The sequence below is a fragment of the Petaurus breviceps genome, unplaced genomic scaffold (genome assembly GCF_028583685.1).
Source record: "Petaurus breviceps papuanus isolate PSGF00001 unplaced genomic scaffold, PetGlider_PUasm1.0 154, whole genome shotgun sequence".
NCBI classification, from domain to species: Eukaryota; Metazoa; Chordata; class Mammalia; order Diprotodontia; family Petauridae; genus Petaurus; species Petaurus breviceps.
The window spans coordinates 257,959-268,893 of NW_027185715.1; the positions used below are offsets into that span (position 1 = coordinate 257,959).

The 10,935-nt window shown below is 46.0% G+C and overlaps 2 protein-coding genes across 3 annotated transcripts in view; both read left to right on the top strand.

Annotated features, from left to right (window-relative positions):
* The window catches only part of RAB5B (RAB5B, member RAS oncogene family), a 6,056-nt gene extending 2,917 nt beyond the window's left edge, over positions 1–3,139 (top strand). The window contains exon 5 of the mRNA XM_069079038.1: positions 315–3,139. Within this exon, the coding sequence (XP_068935139.1) occupies positions 315–430 (116 nt within the window). The 3' untranslated portion in view covers positions 431–3,139. The remainder of the gene's footprint in view (positions 1–314) is intronic.
* A 2,258-nt stretch (positions 3,140–5,397) lies between these two features.
* SUOX (sulfite oxidase) lies at positions 5,398–9,890 on the top strand. Of its 2 annotated transcripts, none has more exons than XM_069079011.1 (4): positions 5,398–5,505; positions 6,731–6,802; positions 7,140–7,311; positions 7,931–9,890. In XM_069079011.1, the coding sequence occupies exons 2-4, from the start codon at positions 6,747–6,749 to the stop codon at positions 9,338–9,340; spliced, it is 1,638 nt and encodes a 545-aa protein (XP_068935112.1). In that variant the 5' UTR covers positions 5,398–5,505; positions 6,731–6,746; the 3' UTR covers positions 9,341–9,890. The 2 variants fall into 2 exon arrangements, with proteins under 2 accessions (XP_068935112.1, XP_068935123.1); XM_069079022.1 differs by having other exon boundaries at positions 5,450–5,552.
* Positions 9,891–10,935: the final 1,045 nt, after the last annotated feature.

A 10,935-nucleotide genomic window follows, 5' to 3' on the forward strand; every position in this document is an offset into this window, starting at 1 on the left:
TGCTAAGTATCTGAGCCTGGATTCGATCCCCAGGTCATCCCAACACTAGGGCTGGTGCTCTTACTCGCTGAGCCACCTGGCCGCCCCAGCCAGCTTTTAATAAAAACTTCCTGATGGAAAGTCCTATATAGTATCTGGTATCCTTTCTAGCTGTAGTCTCAGACCCTTTTCTCCTTACCCCTTGATGGCAGTGGAGGTGGAGAATCTTGACCTTCATCTTTCTTAGAACATTTCACCAGTGTCCCCTCCCCAGCAAGACTTTCTCTTTTTGAAATGAAATCATCTATTTTTCTGTCTTTATCTCTTGTCTCTAGCTAAGAAATTGCCCAAGAGCGAACCTCAGAACATGGGGGGCACAGCAGGCCGAAGCCGAGGTGTGGATCTCCATGAGCAGTCGCAGCAGAACAAGAGCCAGTGTTGTAGCAACTGATGGGGTGGCTGGCAGCGGATGAGTGTGGAGCAAGCCCGAGAGCTAAGACATAACTACAGTCCCCACCCCTCAGCACACTGAGCCCTGGCTCCCAAAGGCCACCTCCCAGCAGCTCCGTCATGGCACTTGTTAATGCTTCAGCAACCAACAACAACAGGCAGCTGTTGCCACCGGCCTCCCACCCTCTGCCCTGGGGCTCACGGGGGTGCTTAGTCCCCCTGGAACTTACCTTCCAAAACAAACTTTCTTCACTTTGTATTATAGGTGCAAGACAATAACCTACTTATCTATCTTTCTCTCCCCATCCTTCGTCCCTGTGTCTTCAGATAACATTTTTGTCATTTGCTCCTTCTGCTTTCCATCAATAATTGGTTTTGGTCCCTTTCCCCACCTTGATGTTCCCCTCTCCCCAGGGTTGGAGAGGTGAACTTGAGATATGAGAAGGGGTTAACAGCACATCCACATTGGTAACCTGGGCTGGGGGGGGGAGACGGGGGAAATAAGGGTCTGGCAGGAAAACAGCTGATTTTTTTCTCATTATATAATGGGTATTTCCCACATTTGAAGAAAGCTGCTGCAGTGTCCATGATCCTCTTCTTCTACCCCTGGGTGGGTGGATGGGAAACTTCTGGGCAAAGATGAGAATAGGGAGAAAAGTGTGCAGGGTCATGCTGTGTTAGTTAACCTGGGCAGAGGAAGAGGTTTAGGGCTCCTTGTGAACTCTGTAGTACTTTCTCTGTCTTTATTTTCCCTTGGCCTTTGGGGGCTCTTCCCCCATGGTGATTCAGCCCCAGGGTCTTCCAAAGAACTGTTATTGGGTGCCTTTTTCTTGGCTCTGCTGTGGTCTAGTTGGAGGAGGGACCAGTCTCTGATACCCATCCTCTGATTGATATACATATAGAATTGTTTTCCTCATTGGCCTCAGCCCCATCACCTGTTCTCTCCTAACCCTGGGCATGGCCTATCACTGCGGTTTGCACTTTAGTTGATGGTTGGTTTATTTGGGATGCTTATTTTATGGGGTTTTTAATGCACACGCCTTCCTTTTTAAACTGTGGAAAGTGAGGTGTATATGAGATCTGTGGGGTGGGTGAGAAAGGGCAGTGGCAACTAACCAAGCCAAACACTCTCTCCTTAACCCTACCCCCAAACTTTGATTCCTCTCCACCTTGTCCATTCCTCAACCCTTCGCTGTGCTTGAGACCTTAACACTCTGAAGCCCTGGTGGGGAGACTTTGAGATTGAAGAGTGCTCAGGGAAGCACAGGCCAAGGTAGAGATTAAGGCATGTCCCAGGCAAGAGGCAGGGGTATGGGGAGAGGAGAGGACAACTTGCCTCTCCCTCAAATGGGAGTCACTCGTTTTGATGCCCTATCCCTGTTGTCCTTATACTTCCCTGTACATAGGTATGATGCTCTTTCCCCATTGTACAGTCAGTGATGCTATTTGGCTTCCAAACAGGCCCCAGACACACCATTTCTTCTGTCAGGATCCCTAGCCTTAACCTTCTACCCCTACTCCTTTGGTTTGTTCTTCAACATCCCACTCCTGAGGGAGAGTGACAGCTCATTCTTTCTGCCTACCCTGTTCCGTATATTCCTAGGAGCTATGGCCCCCACATCCTGCTCTTTTGTCACTACTCCCTCCATGGGAGTGTAAGCCACAAAGTCCTAGTCCTAGTTTCACAGACCATACTAGCTGCTCTCCTGGCCAGTGAACGAAACTCATAAGAGTGTTACTCCATGAAGGCAGATTAACACTTGCTACAGCCAGATCTCTGAGGTAAAGGTGTGGAAAAGGGCCTGGGCTTTAGAGTATTTGGGGAAAACGGTCCAAGAGAGCAATTCCCAGGAGGAAGTAGAAGATTACTGTTGCTCCAGGTTTCCTCTTTTTCATCATTAGCAATATGGTCTAATATTTAGGAGAAAGCTATACAGGACCTTGGCTGACTTCTGAGTCCTGGAGTTTGAGTTGTACCAGTTCTCCTGGCCCACAGACACTTAAACTGCCTTACCTGTCTCAAACATACCAAAAAAAAAAAAAAAACTACGAAATTTATAATCCTGTGACCTTGTTGGATTCATTTTAGGCCTATCAGTTGAGCTTCTCCCAGTGGCATCCTTAATTCCCTGGGGTCCTGGCACATTTTTTTTCCCTTCCCTTCAGGTTGCCATCAATTCATCAAACGCCCAACATTCTTCAGAGATGCTGAAGAACTAGGAGGGATCTCTAGGTCTCTGCATATTTGTGTGTCTGTCCCTTGGGGTGAAAGGCATCTCTTTACATTGGGATTGGAGTTTTTTCCCCAGAAGATTCTCTTCTGTGCCTCTACACACCCTTCCCCCTCTTATCTCCCTCTTCCCCACACACACTTAAAGAACAGGATTGGCCTTAGTTTCTTTGGTTTGTCTATTGCCTTCCCTTTACTTCCAATACCTTCCATCCAACCTTTTCTGCTTGCCTCTGGGCTCAGTGAGATGGTAGCTTTACTGGGCTTTGGGAGTTTTTTAAATTTTTCTGCTTTTTTTCCCCTGATCAATTGTTTTTATGGGTTTATTTGAGACTTTTTTTTTTTGCTTCCAAGAACCCGTTTGTCTTTCTCTCTTTCCCTTCCCTAAATATAACAATCGTGGTAACAGAATGCACCTGCTGATTTACCAATGTATTTAATGTAAGTAAAAAAGAAAAGAGGGAAAAAAAGAGGAAAAAAGTGTATTAGTGTTTCTTTCCTGCTATTTTTCTAGCTGAAGCTAGATGTTGGGAAAGGAGGGGGCAGCTACATTGAATCAAAATGTCTAGTTTGATTCCATTTTCCATCTCCAGGATGAAGGAGGCTTCAAGAAGGGCCAAAGTTACTGTTGTGGTTTTTTTTTTTGGGGGGGGGGTATGACCTCTGTTTCTAAAGGAAAAAATCACTCATAAGGTTATCAGATCCCTTTGGCACTTCTCCAGTCTGCTTTTAACCTTTTTGTGTGTGTGTGTGTGTGTGTGTGTGTGTGTGTCATGGATCACACCCCTTTGGCAGTCTGGTAAAAGCTATACCGCACCCCCCCCTTCTCAGATAATATTTTTAAAATTTATAATCAAGGGAAATGCTAAATTTAAGTTAGGATTTGGTGAAAATAAAGTTATAGAGATTTTCCCATCGAAGTTCATGGACCCCTTGTGAGACCCATGTCTCCTCTGGTATTTATTACTATCTTTCCTTCCTGTTATAGTTGCCATTTCCTATACTAGAAGAAAAGAGAACGGAAGGCAGGATTTCCATATGCCCAAGGAATAGAAAGTGGAAGAACAGGCGCCCCTTTTTCTCCCTATGCTGAAGTGTCGGTCTTGCTCTAATTAGTGTATCAGTAAGACAAGTGGGGATCAGACCTCCTGGACCACTCACTAGTTTGCGCCCAAGTATGGTTTGATACTACTTCATGCTCTCTCTCTGACTTGGTTTACTGCATCTCTGATACAGCAATTAATACTGCCAGGACTCTTATTCACATTACTATCTATATTCTATTCTCTTCACCTGCCACGCTATTTCTGTTAATGGAGAGGGGAGCATTATTGAAGCAGTCTGGCTCTAATGTTGTAATAGGGTCATCCTGGCACTGGGGGGCGGTGTGGGAATGTCAAAACACAAACCCTCAACTGCTTGTTAGCCCGTAGATTTCATTTTTACTCCTGCCAGATCTGGGGATATGAGAATCATATTTTGGCCTCGATTCCATATCCTCAGGGGGCAAACGGTCACGGAAGGGAGGCTTCACCGGCAAGAAGGCAAAAGCAGGAGCATACCACTTTTTTAAAAGGGCATGTTTTGAAGTTGCAGACGAGAACTCACGTCACTCGCTCAAGTCGATGCACACTGTGCCAAAAGGCGAGGTACAGTGCTAAATACTGAAGATTAAAGACAAAAACGAAATCCCCTTTAGATTCTACTCCAGTGTCTGGGTCATGCAGGAAAAGCAAAGTACTGCTCACCGGACGAATTTCAGTATTTCAACTTGTTTAGAGGCTTCCAACATCACCTTAGAGGCATTGGTACGACAATTCCACAGACCTCAAATATCTAGCTTCCTGTAGCCTTGCGTCACTTACCCCCCCTGTCCCTTATGCTTCTACCCAGATTGGACATCCCAGTCCTGCTGTGACTTCTCCCAGGAATGCATTCCCTCCATCCCGCCTTTAAAAACTTCCGTCAAGCCTTAGACAATCTTCCCTGGAACCCTGACCTCGAAGTGGTCTCATCCTCGTGTTTTCCTAGGATACTCTTGACTCTCTTTTACCTCCATCACTCCCTACCCCTTATTATATATGTATATTGATACCTATGATGTATCAGGAGAACGCAGGAAGGCGTAGGCACATTTGGTGGACTCCCCTGTGGCGGATTTATGGGAGAATTTGACAGAAAGTCACAATGGTTGGGTTACTAGCAGCATATTTTGGAGGAAATAACCCACATCGATGAGTTCACAGATCTATTAGTCTTGGAAATCACATGTATCCTTTCCAATAGAATGTAAGCTTCTGGGAGGCAGGGACCTTTGTTTTTTTTTTTTTTTTTTTCGTATGCTCAGCGTCAAGCACAATACCTTGAACTTGGTAGACGCTAAATAAATTTTTTTGAATGTTGACTATTTATTAGTTACTGGTGGGTGTCATCTCCAATCACCTCACCCCTCGACATACCATTAAGGTCCCTTCTACCCTTCTACTCAGGTTTCTGGTACTTAGAGCCTCTCCACCTGCTCTGTTAATCTACCCTAACCTATTGGCTGCCTAAGACTGAAGCATTAACTCAGGGAACCCACCCAGCATTAGACGAATTTCCAGCCGTCGGTTATTTGCCCGTCCCCTACTTCTCGAAAGCTAGTTACGCAGGTATACTAAGGAGAGAATACCTTGCCGCGGATTCTTCATCCCATCAATAGTTGGGGGATAATTGGCGGGGCGAGAGTGGTCCTTTAAATCCCGCCCTGACGTCACCACTTGGAATCCCCGCCCTCTCCGCCAAAGGTTCGGGCTGACACATCCTTCTGAAGAAGCGCTGCTACTGCCGCTAGAACGCTGCGCCGGGTAGGAGACTGGAAGGAAAAAGGAAAATGGAATAAAGGGGGATCGGGGTGTGTCTGAGAGCACCTACAGCGGGGGAAGGGCGGGGGGATGGGAAGGGCATGCCTGCGTCATGAGGTGGGGGTGGGATGCAGGGTACTGCTCTAGAATCCTTTTCTCCTCTTTCACCTTCCCCCCCGATATTTGGCATGGGCCTAAGCAGCTGCCCTCCCCCGCCCATTCTGAATACCACCTCCTGCTCCTTCCACTCCAGGGAAAATAGATAGTAGATTACCCCTACTGGTAGGATGTTGCCCATTAGAGGGTCGCCTCGGTCAAACCAGGGCAGGATGGCATCAGCAGGGCTCATCTTTATAAAAGTAGTTCTTTGTCCCAAAGGGCCCTCTCTGTGATACAAAAAGTGGTGGGAGTCGGGTACTAAGGAGAGAGTTCAGTTTCCCCTTTTTTCCAAGGTCACAGATCTGCCTGACTGATTCTATTCCTTGGCATCCCCTGGTTACTTTCTCTTCTTACATAGATCCTCAGTAATTAAACCCCAACTTTCCTCTCCTTCAACAGGCACCCTTCGTGGGCCCAGATTTTCCTAGTGTCTTGCTTTTTCCCCCTCCATTATATTGCTTCTAACTAAAGGGCTAGGAGAGAGAAATTGCTGCTGGAATGAGAATTGTGAAGTTCCCTTCTTTCATACCCCAAAGAGGAAATTCAGCCGGTTCAGCGACACCTGAGACAATAATCCCTCAGTTTGCTGAGCTGAGGAAGAAGGGAATGGCTAGGATAGGGGTTGGGACACATATTGAATCTCAGTTAATGATATTTTTTATGGAGAATGAGGGGGTCTACTTTACCTCATTTCTCCCTGTAATTTTAGCTTGCTCCCCAACTAAAACAAAACAAAACTTGCTTTCTGGTAATAGCATTAATATATAATATGGTTACTAGACTAGGTATTGTTTTCAGGGACTGAGGGAAAGAGGGGAAACAGGACAATTGCTTTTAGGAAACCCATCACATTTATTCCTATATTGTTTGTGTACTTGTTGGTGTCCTTGTTTAGGCCAGTCTGTCCTGAAGAACCGAACTTGGGATTCCCCCAGTAACTTCTTTTTCCTAGTGAAGTTGGCAGTAGTCCCTTTCATTATCCCTCTATCTCTTAAGTCTGACTTCTGATGGCCTCCTCTACCCTTGCTCCATGGTGATTACTTCTTTTTTATTTCTCCCTCTTTCCTAGAACCCCAGTATCTATAATGCTGTTGCTACAAAGGGTTGCTGTCTCTGGCCTTCGAATTTCCAGGTTTGACCGGTATGCCTTAGTCCCGAAGTTCTCACTTCTGTATCTCTGTTTCAGTATTTTATAATTTGTTATCTCATCTTATCTACCTGGGGAAGTTAATTGCCTTTAATAGTTGGAGGGACTGTAGGTAGGGAAACTGGATCGTACTAATTCTACCTGCTCTTGGGAAAGGACAAATTCTACCTAAGGAAATGAAAAGACCCAGGTACCTTCCTTTATAGCTTAGCCTGAGACATCATGTTCCTTTATCCTTGAATAGATATGGATAGCATCAACCCATTGCATGTAGCTCCTTCTAGAATGAGACATGATAGGGAGTATTACTGATTCTCTCTCCTTTTTACAGGTTGATTGTCCCAAAGCTGTGTCCCCATGTCTGCTTTACCAGTGATCCTTCTCATCTCCAAAGCCCCAAACCTCACTTTTCTAATGGCCAAACTCCTTCTGGATACTGGGCAGTTGCAGGGGCACTGCTGGGTGTTGGCACTGTACTAGCCTATGGAAACCATAGAGAAAAGGTAGAGTGGAAAGGTGACTGGTTTTCCAGGGAATAACAAATGTTTGTTGAATTAAATAATAACTAGATAGCATTTATATAGTGCTTTTAGGCTTGCATAGTGCTTTACAAATATTATCTCATTTGATCTGTACAACTATCCTGGGATGTGCTATTATTAAGATCCTCATTTTACATAAGAAGAAAGTGGGGCAGACAAAGGTTAAATGACTTGTCCAGGATCACACAGTGAGTACAGAAGGCCAGATTTAAACTCAGTTCTTCCTGATTCCAGGTCCAGCACTTTGTTCACTCTGTCACCTCACAACCACACTGAAGAGAAGGAACTGCTGCCAGGACTAATTGTAATTTATATTTGTGTATGGCTTTAAAGATTACAAGCATTTGCTTAGGGCAACCCTGTAAGATAGGTAGTGCATTTTACAGCTGAGGAAACTGGGGCTTGTAGAGAGTAAGTGACATATCCAGTAACACATAGGTAGTACGCCAGGATTTGCAACCCTACTCTAGCCTGGTGAACTCCCAGGTTCCAACCATATGGACTAGACTGGGTGAGAAGAAAATGTTGATAACATCCCCCTAATGTTTTCCTTCTGTCTTCTCTCCTCCATTCTCCATAGGCTGCCCAAGATTCACTACCTGTATACACAAAGGCAGAAGTGAGCCGTCATCGAAGTCTTGAGACCCGGGTCTGGGTAACCTTGGGCCATGAGGTCTTTGATGTCACAGACTTTGTGGCCATGCACCCAGGTGGACCATCTAAATTATTGCTTGCTGCAGGGGGACCATTGGAGCCTTTTTGGGCTCTCTATGCAGTCCACAACCAGCCACATGTTCGTGAGCTCCTGGCTGAGTATAAGATTGGGGAGCTAAGCCCTAATGAGGAAAAATCTTCTGACCTAGTTTCCACTGACCCTTATGCCACTGACCCCCTCAGACACCCTGCTTTGCAGATCAACAGCCAGAAGCCTTTTAATGCAGAACCACCCCTTGAGCTCTTGGGTGAGAACTACATCACACCCAATCCTCTCTTTTTCACTCGAAATCACCTGCCTGTACCCATTATAGACCCTGCCACATACCATCTGCAAGTGGAAGGGCCCCCAGGCAGTGAGATACTGAGCCTGTCACTAGATGATCTTCGTGGCTTCCCCAAGCACCAGGTCACAGTTACCCTGCAGTGTGCTGGTAACCGTCGAAGTGAGATGGCCCAAGTTAAGTCTGTAAAAGGGTTAAATTGGGGGGCAGGAGCCATTAGCACAGCCCAGTGGGGCGGTGCCCGGCTCCGAGATGTATTGATCCAAGCTGGCCATTCGCCCTCTGGTTCTGAGGGCCATGTGTGTTTTGAAGGACTGGACTGTGACCCCACAGGGACAGCCTATGGAGCCTCCATCCCCCTGGCTCGGGCCATGCATCCTGAAGGCGATGTTCTGCTGGCTTATGAGATGAATGGGCAGCCACTGCCCCCTGACCATGGTTTCCCAGTAAGGGTGGTGGTGCCTGGAGTAGTGGGTGCCCGCCATGTCAAGTGGCTGGGGAAGGTGAGCATCAGCCCTGAGGAAAGCCCCAGCCATTGGCAACGTAATGATTACAAAGGCTTCTGTCCCTCAGTAAATTGGGACAAAGTGGACTTTGACTCTGCACCAGCCATTCAAGAGCTCCCTGTCCAGTCAGTCATCACAGAGCCCAGGGAAGGGCAAACAGTAGAGCCTGGGGAGGTGACCATAAAGGGATATGCTTGGAGTGGGGGTGGTAGGGCTATAATCAGGGTAGATGTATCTCTGGATGGTGGTCTGACCTGGCAAGAGGCAAAGCTGGAGGGGGAGGCACAAGCACCAAGGAGAGCTTGGGCATGGCGGCTATGGCAGCTGACAACCCCAGTACCTACTAAGTGCGAGGAACTGAAAATCATATGTAAGGCTGTGGATGATGGATACAATGTGCAACCCGACACTGTGGCCCCTATCTGGAACTTTCGAGGTGTGCTCACTAACGCCTGGCACCGTGTCCATGTTACGGTAGCCCCATAAGAATAATTGCTGCAGCCTTGATACCCTATAAGCCTCCCCTCTCAATCTCTTACCCTTCCCAACTATTTATCCCTTGGACTCTATCCTTTGGCTTTCTTTGCTTCTCAGATTCTGTCCCTGGGATAGTCCTCCCCTTTCCCCATCCCCTCCACAAAAATAAACATATATACCCTTCCCTAACCACCTCCAGGCATGCACATTCCCATTCATGCCTTTCCTAACTTCAAGGACTGGTACCAATGATTTTCTCAATATTCCATTGTGATATCTACCTCATATTCTGTTGTCCTTCAGACTCTTCTCTGAGATTGAGTTACAAACTGGACAGAAGTTTCAATCAATGTAATAACACCTGCCACCACTTCTTCTCTCTCTAGTCTTTTAATATCCCTATCACGTCTGGGGCCTTATTTTGTCTTCCATTTATACACAATGTATATAATGTTTATTACCTGCTCCCAGCTCCCAAGGCAGAGGGGACTGTAAAGAAAAAAAAGGGATTGGAACCCCTTCTTATTTTTCTAATATTAATAAAGTTTCTGTCTGCTTATTCTTGGACTTGTTGCCTGGGCAGAAGGGCAAGGAAGGGAGTAGGAAAATAAATATAGAGTGGGAGACTGTACACACATGTGAATTGTGTACACATGGTCACAACAAAGAACTGGGAGCAAAGGAGATACCTAACAAGCTGAATGTAATGGAATTATACTGTGCTGTAAGAAACAATCGATATGAGGAATACAAAGAAGCAGGGGAAGACTTCGGAACTAATGCAAAATGAAGTAAGCAGAACCAGGAAAACAACATACATAATCATTAAAAATCCAAACTAAAGGGGCGACTAGGTGGCACAGTGAATAGAGGACCTGAGTTCAAATCCGGCCTCAGACACAACACAAAAACTAGCCGTGTGACCTTGGGCAAGTCACTTAACCCCAATGGCCCTCCAAAAAAGCAACCCCCCCCCAAAAAACAAAACAAAATCCAAACTAAATGCTGTTAAGTTATAATTATCAAGCATGACCTCAAAGAAAAGAAGGCACCTCCTGCTTTTTATTTTTATTTTTTGGAAGTGAGGGGCTTTGGGTGTGGAATATTGCATATAACAGAAGATTTTCCCCCTCCTAATATTGGTTAGTTTTGCTTTTTTCCCCCTTTCCCTTTGGTATAAGGGATGGCTCTCTAGCAGAGGGAGAGGGATAATACTTATAGGTAAATGTAAATAATGTAAACCCAAAAGATTTCATTAAGATGGATTTTTAAAACTTTCTTAATTTGGAGTCAGCCGACCTGGGTTTAAAATCCTGACTGAAATCTGCTCAAGGTCACATATCGTTTAAGGAAACTATGTCCCTTAAGTTTTCTTTTCCCAGTCGCTCTATTCTCACAGCTCTTTGCTTAACCCACCTCGGCTACAGTTTACTCATCCGGAACGTGAGAGCCTGGGAATAAATGGTATTTAGAGTCTTGTAACTCTAGGATCCTAAGGAGTCTGGCAGAGAGCGGCGGGGAGGAGGGTACTTTCATTGGCTCGCTTCAAACCAAGCCCCGCCCCCAACCCCAGGAGACAGTAAACTTCTAGAGGGCAGGGGCGG